This window comes from Pararge aegeria, chromosome 15 (genome assembly GCF_905163445.1).
Source record: "Pararge aegeria chromosome 15, ilParAegt1.1, whole genome shotgun sequence".
Taxonomy (NCBI): Eukaryota; Metazoa; Arthropoda; class Insecta; order Lepidoptera; family Nymphalidae; genus Pararge; species Pararge aegeria.
The window spans coordinates 15,523,630-15,544,224 of record NC_053194.1 but is presented as its reverse complement, the minus strand read 5'-3'; the positions used below and the strand labels follow the sequence as shown (position 1 = coordinate 15,544,224).

General features: G+C 33.3%; 3 protein-coding genes across 3 annotated transcripts; 2 read left to right on the top strand and 1 right to left on the bottom strand.

Annotated features, from left to right (window-relative positions):
* Positions 1–5,431: 5,431 nt before the first annotated feature.
* LOC120629743 (lipoma-preferred partner homolog) lies at positions 5,432–8,310 on the bottom strand. The gene is made up of 3 exons (XM_039898759.1): positions 7,437–8,310; positions 6,317–6,552; positions 5,432–5,758 (listed from the first exon to the last, which is right to left on the bottom strand). Exons 1-3 carry the CDS (start codon positions 8,214–8,216, stop codon positions 5,518–5,520), a joined length of 1,257 nt encoding a protein of 418 aa, XP_039754693.1. The 5' UTR covers positions 8,217–8,310; the 3' UTR covers positions 5,432–5,517.
* A 320-nt stretch (positions 8,311–8,630) lies between these two features.
* Positions 8,631–11,422, top strand: LOC120629878. The gene is made up of 10 exons (XM_039898953.1): positions 8,631–8,726; positions 8,808–8,841; positions 8,944–8,969; positions 9,070–9,090; positions 9,197–9,355; positions 9,650–9,830; positions 10,278–10,528; positions 10,605–10,763; positions 11,059–11,176; positions 11,355–11,422. The coding sequence occupies exons 1-10, from the start codon at positions 8,670–8,672 to the stop codon at positions 11,363–11,365; spliced, it is 1,017 nt and encodes a 338-aa protein (XP_039754887.1). The 5' UTR covers positions 8,631–8,669; the 3' UTR covers positions 11,366–11,422.
* A 240-nt stretch (positions 11,423–11,662) lies between these two features.
* On the top strand, positions 11,663–16,722 carry LOC120629877 (methionine synthase reductase). The gene is made up of 5 exons (XM_039898951.1): positions 11,663–12,075; positions 13,016–13,159; positions 13,902–14,138; positions 15,292–15,993; positions 16,446–16,722. Exons 1-5 carry the CDS (start codon positions 11,962–11,964, stop codon positions 16,656–16,658), a joined length of 1,410 nt encoding a protein of 469 aa, XP_039754885.1. The 5' UTR covers positions 11,663–11,961; the 3' UTR covers positions 16,659–16,722.
* Positions 16,723–20,595: the final 3,873 nt, after the last annotated feature.

The following is a 20,595-nucleotide window of genomic DNA, read 5'->3' as shown; positions in this document are numbered from 1 at the left end:
AAAATTAAACAATGTTTTGTTTTGCATAATATTTTGCCTATTAGAATTCGTCTGTTATTATTTTTGATTAAAAGTGGTTTTTGAGAAGTTTCGTAAATTGTAGACAAAAATAATCATATAATGGTGCCAATTCTGCTGTACAAGGAGCTCTTGACTAAATTCATAAAGTAGTGCTGTCCTGTAAAAAAGGATGGCACCATTTTGACCCCTCGCAATTTAGTTCAGTTTAGCGATTTTTGTACAAGATAATTGGCAGCTATGTTTACTTTCTTATACAGAACTATTAATCGAAGTGAAAAACAGGACCTCCGCGGTGGTGGCGTGCTAATTTTCATTCCGACTGCAACCAATCCCAAGGCTTTGATGAAACCTGCGGTGAAGTACATGCCACCGCGGAAGCGGGTTGAAAGAGTTGGTCTTATCCCATCGATTTGTGGGAAATGTTTTAAAATATCTTGAAAAGTGATGACGTTCGGGTGTATCAAAACTAAACTGTATATGATCTAAGTTTAATGTGATATAAATTACAGATTTAGTTTAGTACTGCTTTATATCGCCATTTGCAAATGATGGTTTTCAAGAATTCTTGTTTTAATGCTTGAATTCTTCCTATCGCCCCAGCGCGGCGGCTAGCAGGAGACAATAATTATCTCCCCGGGAAAGGATTAAATTATCTTCTCCCACAGCTTTAACAACGCTACGTGCACAGGCGCACTGCGGAAATAATATATGTGTAATAATAAACGGTGGTGAACGTCTTCTATTCCACGTTCCCGTGCTTTAGCAGGTGGACACGTTAATTATATCCCCTGTCAGGGATATAATCGGGGGAGATAATTGTCTACTGCCCATGCTAACCGTGCTGGAGTAAAGGAAAAAACTCACCGGGAACAATCGCTTTGCAATTCTACTTGCGTTTTTCGCAAAGCTTTGCGAAGTAGAAATAATCCGAGTGAGTTACCGTTCATAAAAAAAAAAACAACGAACAGGCTATTTTATAACGTTTGGCAATATTGTCAATTCCTCTCAGTTGACGTGTTCTTGTACCTAGTAGCCCTAGGTACGATAGATCCTTTTAAGGATCCACCATACTTTTCGACATATGCGATGAATTTGATTTTTTTCTTTGGTAATTTCAAATGCATCTTATTCAAGATAACCTTTAATAAATTTAAAATTTTGCTGTTCCTTAAAAATAATAATAAAGTTTTGCTATGTTGGTATTTGTAATCAACTAATTTCTTTTCCTATAAAACTAGTTTAGTATTGATACTCGCGAATTTATTTTTAAGTACCATTTGACGATATGTAATATTATTGTAAAAAAGAATTGTACTTTTCCCCAGTAAGTGTTGAAGAAATGGCATTTTTGTTTTTATATTTTTAAAGAGCGTGACAAATTAGATAGTTTATACTTTAATGTTTTTGAATTGAAAGGAGCCAAAGTCTTCTGGTTTATGTAATTTTAGTTTATAAGTTTACATGTGACGATTGGAGTCAAACACTTGAGAAAGAAATGTGTTGTATATGTTAGTATGCAGAATAAGAAATAAAAAAAATTTATGAGTTATGTTTTTGTTTTATTTAAATTCTTCGTCCTGTTAATTATATAATTTGCATGAAAACTCTGGAAATTCCATATTCAGTAGGTACTTACTACCTATATGATCACATCGATTTCGGGACAGTGACGTATTTTATTAAATTATTGTACTTCCATTTGGAACTTTTTGTTACGTAATAGCGACAGTCCTTTGAAGAAGGCTAGAATTTAAAAGCTTACCAGGCCATTTAAAATAACCTAAAAGAAAAAAAATTGTAGTTTCTTCATTTCGAATATGAAGGGTAGAGGTAAGGAGAGTCATCTTATATGGGAGAAAAGTTGAAAAAGGTGTCCAGTGTATGCGCTAAATAACAGTTCAAAAATCCTCCACAATGGCGCTGGTGGATGCACAGGGTATGGTATGAAGGTAGCAATCGTAGATGAATTGAAGTATGCCGAGTTAAAATATTTAATGTCATTATCGACTAAAGTAGTTAATTATTGAGAATTTCAACAACTTACGTTGTACAAAATATTGTGGTAAATATAACCTTACTTCCTTGTATCTCCATACTTTCTTGTTTATTTTTCAAGCCTACTCTAACAATATTTATATTTGGCGCTTCTTTTAAGAGTTACCCTGATGCAAATGTGGCGCCATCCTAATTTAATACATTTTGACGACATTTTTTCATATACACAGATGACTCTCCTTACCTCTACCCTCCATAATTTCGAAGTTTAAACTAGACAACAGTAATGGTCATTCTCTTAGTACCCAGTATTCTGTACTTTCACTTTGTTCAAATCAGAGTTCTGCTCACACCCAGTCCGTTAATAGTTAGCGTATTCTTTTTTCGACTGTTTCATTAAAAAATACTATGACGCGAAATATTATAGTTATTTGGATAAGGTAGGACTTCAAAAAAGTAACAAAATAAAGTGTCGAGTTTTTTATTTACATTCACTCGTACGTAACATTTATTGCTTATATTCTAAACTGGCATAATCTCATAGTCACTTACTACGTAATATAAGCGTAAAACAACGGGTTCTAATAATTCAGCATCTAAACTAAGTCTTTTTAGTTCCTTGGACACTCTCGCATACTTATGCCGAGGCGTATTTTCCATTGCCACATGCCATTCTGAGGGGCTAGTGTGGAATTTATTATACGATATCGAAAGAGTGCCATCTAGTGAAGAGCGCCGTCAGTTTCACAGTATTATAAATAGATGGCGCTTGATCGAAAAAGTTTAACATATCTCACACTTAGCACACTGACACTGGCACTCTTTCGATTCCATAAAATATGATTCGCGATTATAATAATAAGCTATAAAAGGCGCTTTAGAAAGTATATTTTCTTATGGTAGTCGTACTAAACTGCTCTAGTCACGCCCAGCGATGTTGATGAGTGACAGCAAACTACTGACTCATTGTCACAACCTCTTAGGGTAATTTCATGTTATTTTTCTCAGAATATTATTTAATTCATTATATTAATAATCTTGAATACAAGAATACGTTTAATCTACAATTCAATAGAAATTGTAAAAAAAAAATGACCGACAAATAAAAGATTAAAGAAAATTATACTAAATAAGTACATAATTACATCGAAAATAAAAACTAAAAGTTATACACAACCTAATTTCATTATATACATAAAAATGGCACCTTTTCTATAATTATAATAAAGGGGGAATAAAAATTAATTCTAAAGTATTTTATAATATACAGTAAAGGTTCGCACTTATTAGGGCAGCCTATTCTGTAAACAGAATTGTAAAAAAAAACTTATTATTGAGTCTGGCTTACCTACTGTCCGCCATTACTTGAACTTATTAATAGTTGGCGTCAGCACTAAATGATACACAAAATATAATTATCGTTATACAAAATAAAATGTTCTTGTGAAATAAAAGCCCTAAATCTAGTCATCAGTGAATAAACTAAAAACTAAAATATATGTCCAAATTGACTTGATTAAAATTGATTGAAGTATTGTTTTTAGTTTATTGAAGTCTATAATTTTAGTTTTATTTATTCACATGTACTGCACCAAATGTACAACTTATTGATCAATTATTGATTATATTGAAACAACTTTTAGTTACAGGCATGTTTTTTTTAAATTTTTTGCATTCGCAATTTAAAAAGAAAATGGCAGACAAGTGGGTAAACCAAGATATTCAAAGCTCTTTATTATACAAAACTTGAGTTACAATGCGACTGGTGAATTCTCATTGGTTGACGGATCTGGTCCAGCATGTCTAGTGCGAGTTCTTCTACCTACGTTTACATATTCGATCTCGTGAAAGTTAACTACGGTTTGTATGGAATAGACAGTAGTGCAGTTGATTCTCTACGACACAAAATTACATCAATGACAGAAAATACAAATGAAAGGAAAACGTTCATTATTATTATAATATTGTTTGCAGCAAGTTTCCCATCAGCGTTGCACACTTTTTTATTTAAATATTTCATTGTGAAAACACAATTTTAAAAATAATCTACAATTCAGGATTACCTGGTGTGAGTTCCAAAGGAAATCTATTGACTGTCAAATTGTTTAATATAAATAAACTTTTTTTTTGGTACTTTGTTTTATTGATCGACACAAAATGCTTTTAGCAGACTTAAGGCCTAGCGTACTGGCCATTATTCAATATTTCATATAATGGCATGCTAGGTTTTAACAATAACTCATTTTATTTAAAAAAATAGCATTCCGAATGTACAATGCGAATGGCCCTTAATAAAATGCGCGACTATCGACAGATATTAATTATCTTAACTTAAAATCTAAAAATCACATATTTTCAAAAATGCTTTGATTATATTAATACTGTGAGAACTAACTTTTAAACTACAAAAACGGTTTAAACACACAGCCTGCTAATATAAACTGAACTAAAAATGCGATTAGGAATGTCGGTAGGTAAATGTGTTGACTAAATACAATAAAACTAATTAAGCAAAAGTATTGAATAATAAGAGAACTTGAAGCGGAAATTAAAAATATTTGCTAGTATCGTACTTGAAGAGTGAATTAGATCTTATTTGCATCAAATTAAAGCACAAATTTGCTTACAGTTCTTTAGCTCGGACTTTTGACAGAATATAAAACAAAAATCTGATTTCCATTACTTGAAAAAATAACTTTTTTGATCCAACTTCCAAACAAGGATTCTATGTTCCCCTGAATTTTTTTAATTAACTATATTAATACATTTCAAATCTTAATTAATGGCAGTGTGATTGATTATTGTGAGTATAATTTATTAATATTTGAGTTTGCATTTCACTTACGCCTAATCCAAAGATTTTAATGGTTGGATACACCCTCGATTTTATTTTATATTGATGCGGAACTTCGCAATCATCGTCTTCATAACATCAACCCATTACAAGCCCACTACAGAGCAAAGATCTCCTCCTCCTACAATGAGAAGGGGTTAAGGCCGTAGTCCACCACGCTTGCCCAGTGCGGATTGGTGGAGTCCACCCACCTATTACAACATTATGTAGAACTCTCAGGCATGCAGGTTTCCTCACGACGTTTTCCTTTACTGTTGAAGCATGTGATATTTTAATTCTCCTGTTACTTCTCTTGTGTTCATAGTAACAGGAGAATTAAAATATCCTCTCCATTGCGCCAGGGAGGTTGTCAAATGATTTTGAAAAAGAGCAATCTGCTGAGTTTCTTGCCAGCTCTTTTCAGTGAAATCTGCCTTCCAAACTGGTGGTAGTCACTATAAACAAACTGACTTTACGTTTCAAAAAGTGCTCATAATCTAGGCCTACTTGAAACAAATGAATTTTGAATTTGATAGAGTCACTACAAATAGACAGACTTTACATTTCAAGAGTGCTTATAAACTAGGCCTAGTTGTAATAAATGTAATAAATCTTGAACATTGAATTTTTATAAATCTTGGGCATATCTAACGATTTAAATCTTTGACCTAGTTGATATTTCTAGACAGATCTTGAATGCGCCTGGCATTGCACTCCTTGCAATAAAGATGTCCGTCTAGCGGATAGCATCCCCTACCTTGCTCCCTAGAGCATAGGGAAGCACCGCAGTCTTCACAAGCGTAGCAAGCTATATGGAAGCTTTTGTCCAGGGCTACGATTCGCACGGTCTCTTCAGCGCCCCCTTCGGGTACTATTGGTTCGCGGCAACGCGCGCACCTCGGAGCATATCTGAAAATATGAAATTTCTAATAAATTTTAAGTTATTTTTGTCATCCTCGTCAGCTCTGTGGACAGCTTTGTATACATAAATATACTAGTTTATGTTATTGGTACTAAGATTACTAATGAATATTTTTATGAATAATATACATAAATACTAATATTATACAGACACCCAGAAACTAAAACATTCATGTTCATAAAACAAACATATTTCAGTTGTGGGAATCAAACCCACTACCTCAAAGCGGGGTTGCTGCCCACTGCATCAATGTTTTAGATAACTCTTCAAATAGATGAACATTATATGTCTCTTTAGTTTTATGTATTTGTGTTAGCAATTAAAGATAATCAACTTAACTATGGCTTCTGGCACCCATCAAAAACCAAATTAAAAAACATTGTTTTGACTTAAACATTGCATGTTTTGCATTGAGCATTGATTTTTTGCTTGTTTCATGTTTTATGTATACAGTCCCCATTCCAAAACTCCTGAATTACAGTTTCAAAACCTATAATTAAGAAATTCTGTGTAAGAACTTTATGTTAGGGATTACGAGCACTCACCTTTTGTGAAAGTCTTCAATACAATGTATGCGATTAACCGCATCAACTGTAAAAGGTATACCATCAAGGCTCTTCTGACAGACTACACATGTGAAACAGCGGGGATGGTATGGCTTTCCGGTGGCTCTTAATATCCTGTCCAGTATAGGATCACCACATACACAGCATTTTTCAAGGGTTTCTAGATAATCGCTCTCACAGAGTGCTCTGCCTTGCACCGCATAAAAAGGCCTTCCCTGTAATTTAAATTAACTGTAAAACATGAAGATAATAATATTGTACTCTGGCCTTTAAATCATATATTCATAATATTTAGGCAAATATTTTGTAATTGTTATCCTTAAAATCCACATTGCTGGGGTAGAGTTGATGAAGTCTGCCCAAGACAAAAAAATGTGAAATATGGAGGCTTCCAACCAATCTTATGGGATCCATCTAACAAAAGGACTAACATACTATCACTAAGTTAAGAATTTATTAAATCACAATAACCAAGAACTAACACAAGTAGTTTGTAAGGATTGAAACTTCTTTGTAAATTTAGATGGAATAAATAAATCTTTATTATTATTATTAGCCTTAAGGAAGAGAAATCTGAAGATTTTCCTTATAAATGCCTGATATAAAAAAAAAAATTATTGCAACTACTGTTTGTTCCCATATGCTTAAGAAACAGTGATTTAATAATATAAATATATATTACGTATTATGATATTTAAACTAATAAGAAAAATATTTGATTTCATTACCAAAATTTTTTATTTTTATTTTACTCCACACTTAATTTCTTTAAATTTTTAAGTATATATAGTTCACCAAATATTCTCGTTAAATTTTTTAAGGCTAAAAAAGATGAGCCTATCTCTACCTTTTGTAGGCTCTTATAATAACACTAAATGTTAAACTTTATTAAAATGTTAAGCATACACACTTTACTACATTTTTTAATTAAAAATTAAAAAAAATAATTAATTTATTAAAAATCTTTTTGACTGGGTATATTTAATTAAAGTAATTAATAACATACTATATTTAGTGTGGTTGGGATAATGGAAATCAGTGACTCATTATTTTCTTAATGCTAATAAACTATAGTTACATAATAAAGAAACAGGCATACCTGAAGATTAATCTCACATTGTTGACAACAGAAGCACTTAATATGGTATATTCTCTCCATAGCTGTGCAACCTGTTGTTTCTCCCATGATCTTCTCTCCACAGCGATAACAGTTACCACAATACAATGCTTCATCTGGCTCCGGTGTAGGCTCTACAGTAGCTCCAACATACCCTCCATATAACGATGTACCAGACAATTGACTACATGGCCTTGGGTTAATCGGCTCATATAGAGACTCATAGGTGGATGAAGCTTGTGACCCACCATATGTGGAGAAATCTTGAGCGTTCACTGACGCTGAGGAAGGTGCGTAAGCTGATCCTGGCCGACGAAGCTCACTGTAGTTAGACTGCGCACCGATATCGCTTATACGCGACAGTTCCGAACGCGTATCCCTGTCGTAAAAACTCTCAACATGGCGTTGCATAGGAAGGTTTGAATAAACATGGTTTGTGCCACCGGGAGGCATTAGGTTACTGTATAAAAGCACATCCCCGCTGCGGACTCGCGCGGAATTCCTCACGATACAACTTTTCACAGGCACCAAGTTAGAGTATGTAGAACTTATACGGGTGCCATAGTCAAGCCGTGATGAATACGACGGTTCGCACGCTGATTTAACAGTGTAACTTTGCGGTATTTGTGGTAGAGGCGCTTTATTCTTTTTTGGTGGAATTGATGGTTTAAGTTTGGATGCGTTGATATCATCTTGCAGTTTCGCGTCCAACTCGTTCGCGTAGATCCGAAGATCGGCTAGTTGTTTGTCGAGAGTATTCATCACTTTTCAAAGTTTCAACAAGATTCTGATAACATTAAATTACATCCATGATAAAGACTCAGAATTAAAAATTCGGCTCGGAGAACCCCACAACAAAAAAAAACAAATCAATGAATCACAGATTGAATTACAAATCTGGGATTTTACTTGTCAAATTATGGTAAAGTACAGAATAAATAAAGACCGAATTGTATAGATAAAATTTAATCCTTATATGTTAAATTATCCGGTGTTAATTATTTTGTAGCCTATTTTGATCCCTCTTTTCCTATAAAGCCGTTGCTATATTGTTTAAAATGTTGTGTGACTAATTAATCGTTTTTTACTCAGTTTTCCTAACGATGTAGTTTAACGATGATGTTTAACCTGTTTCGATAACAAAATTCAAATGGAGTCATAAAAGTGTTCGTTAAACCAATAACCTTTTTTACTTTAACAAGAACTTTCGCAGAGATGCAAATGTTAAACAAAATAATTTTAAACATATTTTTAAACTTATTATTTATAGAGGTTATTTAAATAAAACTATATATTTATTGTTATTTTGATCGTATAATTCGATAATTTTTTTGACCATAAAGTTTTTTCTAGCTAATGGTGAAAGCAGCCGAAAATGATGATGAAGGTTCCTGTTTGTAATCTATTAGAGTTTTATGTGCAATAACTTATATACTAATTTGAAATCAAATAATTAATGACTAAAGGTATTTAAATTTCATCCATATAGATACAACGGACCAGACTGAAGAAGAGGTATTTTAAATTTTAAAAACGCGTAGTAGCCATAAAATTTTTCATAGCGCATAATAAGACGAATATATAGTATACTTAAAATGAATTTTTCACGTTACAGTGGCATATGGATTTTATGCCGGTGAGTGATTTTTTAAGGTGTACCCTACTCCTTTTAATTTGAATCGATTTTTTTTTTAATTGTACACAGAATTATTTATATTTTTCTACTGAAATGAAACTTACAGACTGGATATCTACCAGACAGCGTGTATAGGGAACTTGCTTGGTACGGTATACTCCAGATTCAACCATTACATCATAGCACGAAACATAAAGTTGCCGCCCAGCTTATATGGCAGCACACTCTTGGCAGGCCACATGTAATAATGGAAAGTCCTCCTCAGGCAAGTGCCATTTAATATTATACTGCATTTTAAGATAGTCTATTTATATGTATAAAATATATTTCGGAGCATTTAAAAAAAAACGAATGCAAATTTAGTCAGCATTTTTTGTACTTGTTTGTCATATTGCATCCAAGAGTTATGAATGAATGAATACACTTTTATTGTACACGAAAGAAAAAAAAGTTGTTACAGAGAAAATACATTAAATACATATCAAGAGACTACAATTAGTTATGTTATGAAAGTTTTCTTGTGATGTGTATGAAATTGACCTTAAGCTTGTTTTCGCAGTCGACTCAATCAGAAGGTAAAATAAGTAGACAGATTCTAGCTGAAGAAGCAGCGAAGTGGTCAAGGGAGCAACGCGCAGCGCAAGAAGTGCTAATGGAAAATATTAAGAGCGGTGGAAATGGACTCACTGTTAGGACTGTTGTAACAACTCATTATAAAACAACTTATATCATCCAGAATGGTAATTTTTATTTTATCGAAGGATTACGGTCTTACCTGATGGTAAATGTCTTAATCCAAAGGTTGCCTGGCAGAGATCGCTACTAAGCGATAAGGCCGCCTTTTGTATTCTACTTCTGTCTTTGTATTTCTATTGGTTTTTTTTCCTAACTTCATAGTGGTGTACAAATAAAGAGTTAAATAATAATAATAAATGAATTTGCCGAATGACGATCCAGTGTGGCTAGAGTGGAAGTTTATAAGGTATAGTAGTTTATTGAACTCCCACAGATGCGTACTGGAACGCACACTACTTACATCACCACATACATCACTTTGCGTTTCTGTTTTTTTCTTAACTATGTACTAAGCCACGCTGTGAAATGTCTTAAGCGATGATATTAAACTAAAATTTAATTTTTTCTAATTTATTATCAACTTCAGTAGCAATCTTTTTTAAACCTTTTAGGTAACTATTTCGAATGCCCCGAAGGTTCAGAACCAGACCTGGACGCTTATCGTGTTCAAGCAAATATGCACGAACGGAAATGTACATATGGGCAGAATTCTATACCTTTATCAGTTGATCCTTGCATTGAAGCTGAAGTTGCGCCAATAGAATACTCGTTCCATGAAGGTTGGATGTTCTGCCTTGGAAATGGGGAACGTGAAAATAATTACTTCCAAAATGGAACTTTAGACTGTGGTAATAAAACAAAGGTACCTTTCTAAGTATTTGGTTAGCTGCAATATAAATCCAATATAGTTACATTAAAACATAAAATAATTTTTATAGATATCAGTAAGCGAGTTTTTAGAGAAGTGTGCGATAGACAACAATATCGTTATCAGTTTTGATTACTTTGGTGATGAGCCTAGAAAGGATATGATGCACAACGCTACACTTTGCACCACTTGGGACCCGTGTAAATTATCCTATTTGTACCGATTAGAGGTAATTCCATTTACTTATATTTTAGAGTGAAACTTTTTAGGCGCTTCGATATTCTTTTGCCGAGCGATATTACTTCTTCGAAATTCAATTCGCCCAAGATGACCCATCTAGGGCGAATTCGAAGAAGAAATATATAACGTTAAGAAAGAGAGGTAACGAGGTCTTTAATGAATTACAATTTATTTTAGAAGTTTTACTTTGTACTATCACATATTATACGTTGTTGAACAGTGTGCAAGTTTTTAATAAGCTATCTTTACAAATCTATTTAAAACCGATAAATTCACAATTGTAGCCACCACCAGCTGAATTAAGTCCAGCTTTCCCGACTGAAACGCAAAATCCTTGTGATACTACCGTGTGTCCCGAATGTATTGTTGGTTACACAGGCAATGAAGGTGTACCGATTGAATGTAAGTTCTTTTACCTACCCTGCACTCACAACAGTAATTTTTAACAATAAATTCGTGTTAGTAAACTGATTCTTAAGCTATATAGAGAATGTGAGAAAAATAGCAAATTTAAATATTTATTATACGATAAGTACTCATTTATGCAGTTTTGTATGTAATGTAATTTTGTATTTTACAGTGGGTGATTGAATAAAATCGTCGAAAAATAAGCATTGCCAAGACTCAATAAAATGTTACCATAAAACACTTTGTCGTTATATTTAACATTTCCTCATTAGTTTAAGTGTTTCGTTTTAATTCCTTTTGAGTTCCTTAAAGTGTATCATTTTATATAGCATAGGGGACAACAAAGGGGATAGAAAAAATTGTCACTTAATACGGCTGGATAAGTTTTGGCATAAGCAAAGATGACATAAGAGTCATGCTTTTACATAATTTACCAATAAGGTACCTATCCATCCTGGGATGGAGGAGACACGCTTTTGGAAATGAGTAAAAATGAAACAGGAGGAAGATCAAATTTTAATTTTGACGCATTTTAATGAATAGCAGTAATCTTTTTAAGCTCTGCGGGTATGAACCGTCAGTTTCAGTCAAGTGACATCTTGTTGACATGTCGTCAGTGTTCTCACTTGTCTTTGAATTGTCAAATTAAAATTGAAACTTCAATCTAATTGAGTTCCATAATCCATACCTTTTGAATTTGAAGTTCTCAGTTCAAATGTGTAATGTTTAAGGCTAACTAATAACCTATATTCTGTGATACTAATTAATATAATTTCAAAATGGTTATAAGTCGTAATTTCCAAGGGCTATTCGAATCTTTAAATGAAACTGTGGTGTTAAGTTTACCAAAACTTAAAGAGAATGCGATAAAAATTAACTTTACAGGATCTCATGTAAGTATTTTCAATATTTTCTAATATTGTGACATAGTAAAAAGTCTTAGAAACAGCTAATGAGTAAGGACTAAAAATAAATGTGGAAAAACATCGGTATTCAGCGCTTTATTCATGCAGGGTCTTAAATTTGATTGTTGTTCTTTAAAAGTTGCAGTGTGACAAAATCGCAAAACACTGCGAACTATTCGAACGTTACACTTTTAGTCATTACTCATTATAGATGTTTCTATATATGAGTCAGGTAGGCAGAAACTGCTGTGAGTCATGAGATTATTTTGAAGAAGGACCTTCTCCAACAAGCACAAACTCAACATTATATTTATAGGGTCCCATGAAAGAGCAGGAGGGCCTAAAAATAATTTGGATGTAAAATAGATGACTATGATACCAAATATTTGTTAAGAATTGGATTAAAGTTGGGAAGCTACCTACTGGCTTCTTCCACCAATAAGTGTAAGGGGAATACATATTTACCGGTACGTCCACAGCATTAGGGTAGGAATTGGGTAGGTGCGTGCATCCTTTCTGTCAAAGTTGAAAACACAGCATTAGATGGACATCAATTAAATTGTTTGGTACGAGTGGTGCAAGACCATGTAGTATGGCAACAATCTTTAAAGGACCAAGTTGACTGATAAGTCCTGAAAACCACTTGCATTTGTGTTGCACTCTCAAAAAAACAACCAATAGAGAAACTTTAAAGCTAGTGTAGGTTTGCAAAGGAGGTATTATCTCTAAAGCAATCTTTACAGACCTTTGATGAAAGTAATTCCTAAGGAAAAGGTTTGTGCAGAAATGAAAATTTTGGCCCTAACTAAAAATTTACATATAAATGATATAATAATGTTTATACATATTACAATAATAAACTACATACTATAATGTTACATATTTAAAAAATAGAGGAATGTGGTATAATATGTTGTTTTTCTTATAGGAATACAAGACAGTGTATAAGCAGGAACCTTTGTTACCGTTTGCTGCCAGTGAGGTATTTAATGCACCAATCCATAGGTGGAGGAGGCTGACAGCTTTGGATGAAAACTGTAAGGCAGCTTATGAAATCACATTTGATGTTAAAGTATGTAATTTTTTTTTTAATCTTAAGTGTTAATAGAGTTTATTCTGAAAAGAAAAATACTAAATGATGATTCAAACATTAATTTACGTTAACATGTTTTTATCGCAATTCTCTACCACAAAACACTCTCAAACTTTAGCACAGTATTGTTGTGAATGGCCATTTAAATTGATTGCCATTCTTAAAAAGTCATACTAGTCTCTTAGTATAGGGGATATGTGGGGATGTACCGACGTTTGTGCGGATGGTTTGTGTGTTTGTGCGGGCTATTCTAGGTCTTCAGCACTGGGTGAGTTAATTCATCCAGTTTTGTACCGTGGACCTGTTGAATCTAAGACTATTTGTAGCTGTTGAATCAAAGACTATTTGTAGCTCTAGATATTTCTTATTACTTAAAGATAACATGTCAGGTTAATAAGTTCATTAATTTCCTAAAACACAATCATGAAGTTAAGCAACATTTACAAAATTGCATAGGATTAATTAAAAATCAAAGTGGAATTTGAGAATTGACAATCGTTTAGCATTTGCTGTTTGGTAACAGTGATATAAGGGCCATGTTAGATAACTTAGGTATTTGCCATCGGAGAACATTATGTTACACTCCTCAGCAGAATGGTTGTACAGAACTTTAGAATTGCACGAGATATGTAAATTATATGTTTTTTTTTTCTAAAACCTCTCATGTGAATGTTTGAATTATGTTTAAGGGATCCTTGTTTGACTGTTTTAAAATTTTCAGGGCAGCAACCTAGACTTCAGACCTGGAGACACAATAGGAATTATACCTCAAAACAGTCAATCAGATGTAGATAATCTTCTCGAACATTTAAACATAAATGATTTAGCAGATATTAACTATACAATTAGTACAGATGCTGGAAAGAAAGGTGTCAAAGTACCACCACATATACCAGTGGAATCAACTTTGAGGCACATACTTACATACTGTGTTGACTTGAGGGGTGTTTTGAAAAAGGTAACTTAATTTCATCTGTTACAACTATCATACACATATTTTAGGCTATAAATGTCTTTGTTAATAAATCTATTCAACAACAAATTTACATTTGCTAATATAACAACAGTAACCGTTTCTAATTTTCTAATGCTTAGGATGGTTTGGTCTGCTTCATAACCAAAACTTAAGCAGGATTCGAAACACATTCTGCTCTAAGTTGTAACTAAAAAAATGGCTTGTAACATTGCATAAAGATTGTACCTTCAGTCAAGTTATCCTATCCTACTAATGTTATAATATTATAAATGTGAAAGTTTGTGAGGCTTTCACGCAAAAACTACTGAACCAATTTGGCTGAATTTTGGAATGGACATAGATTATATCCTGGATTAACACATTGGTTGCTTTTTATCCTGGGAAATTGTACGGCTCCCGCAAATTCATTAAAAACTTAAAAACCGCGTTCTAAGCCGTGGGCTACAACTGGCCAATTGGCGCAGTGGGCATCGACCCTGCTTTCTGGGTCCAAGGTTGTGGGTTCGAGTACCACACCTGGAAAGTGTTTTCGTGTTACCACATTTACCACAACATGAATGTTTTTCAGTGGCTGGTTGCTTATCTATGTATTATAAGTTTTTTGTATTATAAATTTATGTATATAATTCTAAAAATTATTCATCAGTTATATATGTATCCATAACACAAGCTACGCTTACTTCGGAACTAGATGGCGATGTGTGTATTGTCTGTATTGTATTATTATTTATTTACTTGTATTGGTTAAATGTTATAGTGAATAAATAATTTTGAATTTTAATTAAACATAAAACTACCATGAACGCGACTTGTAGTTGCCCCATTTGAATGGTTGATATCACCATCTCACAGTAAATTAATATTAAGCTATAAAGTTAAAACAATTTACACTTTTTTATCGTTAAAGTAATCTTTAACATTATAATGGGATTTTTCTGAAAGCTTACGTTTTATATAAACTCTTTGAGACATATCTTAAAGATTTCTTTCGGTAATTTGTAATAAAATAATATACAATTGCGTTGAATGAATTAGCAATCTTTTGTAGCCTAGTAAACTTCACATCTTGCATCACGGCATCATGCATCAAAGATGTTATTAATAAGAAATTGTTGTAAATATTTCTATTTTCCAGCTTTTTCTTTTATCACTGTCAATGCACACAAAAGATGCAAGTGAAAAAAGGATCCTAGAATACTTTAGTAGCAAAGAAGGCTCCATAGCATATACCACCCATATACTTAACGAACGGATATGCTTGCTGGACATACTTTCTATATTCACATCCTGTAAACCACCGATAGGATTAATATTGGAATATCTACCAAGACTTTTACCAAGGCCTTATTCTATTGCCAACAGTGATCATGAAAACAGTTTTATCAAAGTCTGTTTTTCTGTTATGGATATTGGTAATAATAGAAAGGGAGTGACGACCGGATGGTTGGAAGATATTATCATAAAACACGATAATTGTGACTTAGAAGAGAGAATGAAAAATATGAATATCAGCAATGTAGAAACCAAAATTCCTATTTATATAAGAAAGAATATAAATGGTTTTTGCTTACCAGAAAGTTTAGATACACCAATTATATTGATAGGACCAGGTACTGGGGTATCGCCCTTTATAGGATTTCTAGAAGAGAGACGAAATATACAGAAAAAAAATCCAGTAACTAAATTTGGTTATGCGTGGCTGTTTTTTGGCTGTCGAAACCCAAAGTACGATTTTATATATGAAGAAGAATTGAATAATTTCCTTTCGAATGGAGTTCTTAATGAATTGACGACATCGTTTTCTAGATGTGGCAACACTGAAAGTGGTTATGTACAGGTTAGTTTTACGCTTGAATATTTTGGTTTGCATACTATTGCGTCATTTTCTTTATTTTTTTAAGTGGCGGTCATTAGCCAATCCATACAAATGAGTATAATTGTCGGTTTTCCGAGATATAAAAAATTGTACTAATTATTGTTTTTCGCCATTCCATACAAGTCTACGGCCGGTAGTGAAAACTTTACCATAAGAAAATATACCTTGTGTTATAGCGGTTGTGTTTTAAAATATAAGTTAATGTGACCTCTTTCTTATAAAGGATTTGTATTATCGCTCGCTAACTATTTCTTTAACCACCAACAAAAAATTTAACTTTTTAATAATATGGTACATTTGAGATTTTGTATCTACTAATTTTAAAATATAATTGTATTCCCGATGTAAGTGAATTATTGTTTTCTTTTTAAGAAAGAAATGTCTTTAAGCCGAAATATATATCATTGTTACAGGAAGCTATAAAACAAAATAGCGAGAAATTAGCTAAATTAATACTAAAAGGAGCGCATGTCTATGTTTGTGGAGATATCAAGAAAATGGCGCCTTCAGTTAGAGAGGCGATAACTGAATGTATAGCAACTTATGGCGATGAAGTAAATGAACCTGAGGAGTTCATAGCCAATATGATAAAAGAGAAAAAATATCTACTTGATATATGGAATTAATTATTCAAATACCTACATAGAGAAATTGTAAATAGATTGTAATAAAAATAAAAAAAATTAAATAGAAAAAGCATTTTGTTTTCACATCACTCGTTAAACAACATCTTATTACTTTCTTGTAAGTACTGGGGTACTATCATTGCTTAAAACAGTATTATCTTAAAATGAGTATTGTTAAATATATCTTGACATCTTAAACAGTATTATAATTCTGGAACAAAACAATAGCAATATAACAATAATACTGCTTTAAGCGGTTAACTTAAGATTAAGGCCACAGTATGCTAAGTATACAGAACATTTTGTATGTAATAGAGCTCGTTTAATTTCTGTAATTCGGTTGTCTATATCTTACGGATTCTGTTAACTGAGAGAACATCCCGAATACGAAGAAATTCATTTCAGTTTAATATTGCCATCTCGCTTCGGCATTTCTCTCGCTCACGTGATTCGAATGTTGCTATCTAGCTTTGATGAATGATGGCAACCTTTTGCTCGATTTTAATGTGTGCTTCGATGTATAGTGGTGTCCTTTTTCTATCGCGTGTTTTGAATGTTGCCGTCTCTTTCACTCGCCAGAGCCCGGGTAGTAGGAACCACAGAGTTTCATTGTTATCTCACGAGAAGTGATAAGTTTAGTATTCAACACTGGGGTCTGAAATCTATCTTAGGCACCCGAAAACTACTTGCTGCTCACTTAATTCCAGATGCTACGCTAGGAAATTACTCTTAAATCCCTGGTTACGCCCAGGATTAATCCCGGTGCCCAACTAATATGATGTAACATATCGAACAGGTAGCCCATATTAATGGTATATAATAGGTAGGTGTATACCCGAATAGGTAGCTTTGACGGACTATCCTTAAGTTAGGGGCTACTTTCTTCTCAGACGTGATTTCAATCGCAGACGTCAATTAGTACCTACCTATAGAAGCCCCTTATTTAAAATGTGCTTGCCTAGAAGTCTTCGATGTCGCTGTTTCAAAGATATCCATGTGTGAGAGAAAATCTGGGAACTTGGGATTGCTATTGTTTTGAAGTACGTTTACCAACTGTTGTAAAAATGAGTTTCTTATTTGGTTATACACGCGTTAGAAGTTATACTTCTTTGGCGTAACAAGATAAAAATCTTTTCAAAATTTTATCTGACGTTTGCAGAGAAAACGATACTAAAAAAAGAAAAAGTGTTCAATACATTGAAAAGTTTCATTAAAACAAATTATGTTACCACCAAGTTTCACTGAACATTAAAATTTGTCATTTTTATACAATTGAATCAATTAAATCACCGGAATGAGCCCGCAGACTTCGATAATTGAAAGTGTGCACTGTCAAACCTCATAGCTAACGTCAGGGTGCCGGTTTTTCATCGTAAAAAGTGAGCTGACGGACGATGTATGCCCTCTCACGCGGTTTCGCAACTACCCTCATCCTGTTGAAATTATGTAACCGCAAAGGAACGCCGCTAAAGAAGTATAACTTCAAAAGGTGATCCTATATTGATTTTGTATATCCATTACCAAAAAAAAGGGGTGAAAGTAATAATATAAACAATCAAGATTCATTTACAAAAATAATTTAATAGGCAAATCTCTAGTAATAAAATGTTCAAAAAGTGTCATTGGTGTATATTATAAACTTATACACTAAGCGATCTAGCTTCGAATACAGTTAACACAATTTTCGTTGTGCGCCGATGCGTGGACCACAGACTAAAGGAAAAAGGTAGATGTGCTGGAGGAACTGCTCACGATAATATTTTGTGATGGTGAATTTGATACCGCTTCGCACGCTAACAAAACTTATTTACATCATGAATTAAAAGTGAAGGATCTTAAAATTGGAATTCTTTATACAATAAGATCGATGTATATACAGTATGAATCAAAAGATTCATTGGTTTAAAAATACATAGTAAATTATTCTTTATTTCAAGTAGCTTACTATCTGTAAGCTACTTGAAATAAAGAATAATTATTTGGACCAGTCAAGAATTTTGGTTTGTTATGAGTGCATTCAGAATTCAGATGCTCCTGAAAATTCGTTAGCAACGCTCGAGTAAAATGAGCTCGAGGGTGTACAAACAAATTGCCGGAAACATACAAATGTTGGCGAGGTCGCAACTGTCATTAAAGACACAAAAAATATTTGAAGAAGTGCGGTTTTCGGAACACATAAATTCCGCCCCTAAACCACAGAGGTGCGTGCGTGCGTGAACACGTCATAGCTTCGTCTATTTTTTCAGTTTAGTCTGTGGTGTTAACCTAACATTAGTTAATACGAATTTATAACTAATTATTCAAAGCAGGCACTCTTGGTGGAGGGTATTTCATTAAATTCTCCGATACCATTTAAGTTCCAATTCCATTAATTTTTGTAACGATCTTAATTCAAATATGGCTACTGCTTAAAACTAACGTAAAACATCATCATACAAAATAATACTATCATAAAACTTATCTTAAAATTAATTATTTTTTGTTAATCATTGTTGATAGTCACATACCGCGTAAGTAAAAATATCTCAGCTTAATTTAAAGGACGGCCAGTAAAATAATTATTAAACAAATAGCCGTATGGTCTTCTAAGGATAGATTGCTTTTTGTTTTGACCAGAGCAAGAGATCAAAATTCTTTTCACATTTAAGTCCGATTTCGATAAGACGAGCGAATGCTCGTTCTATTCCCTCTCCGTCAAATTCTAATAGTGTAAACAGAGACAGAACATTCCTTCATCTTTAGCTCGCATAGATTCTATGCAGTGGCGTTCGTAGTGTTTTGAATTTAAGCAAGCCAAGATACTTCTAGGATTAATTTGACTCGTCATGACCTCTAAACGGCAGCTCCGAAGCTGTTCAATATAAATGAGACTTACTAGCACAATCGAATTCCCCGTTTTTTTCAGGGCCGATACTGGTGTAACATGTCAAACTTAACATTTGAGTTACCTATAACCCAAGTATGTTCGTAAATCTGTAAATTTCGTACGGAGTTGTCAAATTTTGACGTTTAGTCCTCCATTCTAACGTGAATGTGACGTTAGCTTACATGAAAACTTTCACTGTTCTGTGCCCGTTAGCTGATGCAGTAATTTTAAAATCATTTTCCCTCTACATATTTAACAGTGTAAATTACGAAGTATGGTACTATCAACGACGAAATTCTTAAGAAAGTTATACGTTCACTAAAAAAAAAAACAAGATGGCCACTATTTATTAAACGAAGAAATCTAAATAAGAACAGAAAGATTTTTCAAAAATAAAGTTCTGATTTCATAAATCACAATATTGCACTGATTATGGTGGCAACATACTAAAAACACGCCATCACACGTCCGAACAGCTGTTGTACTGTGTATTTTATCTAATAGGTTGCCAACCGGTCATCTCCACACATCCTGTCATGGCTTTAGTACATTTTGTCTCCAAGGGACCTTACAGGCAGGTCTTATCGCTAAATGCTATTGGATGATATTTTCAATGCAATGTCCTGTTTCCTTTAATAGTGACACAACTCAAAATCCAGGGTTGCGCTAATTTGCGATAAGGATGACACTAAAACGAATGAACTAACAAAAATCGATTTTTTTAGTTTATTATAAACCTTAGTAAAACGATAAGCTAAACTCAAAGGTGAACATTTTTCGAAGATGGAAGAATAAGATAGAAGCGGGACAGAAAATTCTTTTAGTTTTGAAAATATTTTAAGTAAAATTTAACATTTTGAGTGACATCATTGTTGCAAGCGAGCAATATATGGCACTGGAGTTCAAGCATACAAAAAAGGCACATCTTTACTTTCTATGTAGATCTGTTGCAGTTGATTCTGTTACAAGCCGTCCTTAACATGTCTTAAAACAATTGCATTAGTTACTAAATAAGCACTATTTAAGTTATAATTGTGCCACTATTAAAGCAAACTAAAAAAGCGAGTTACT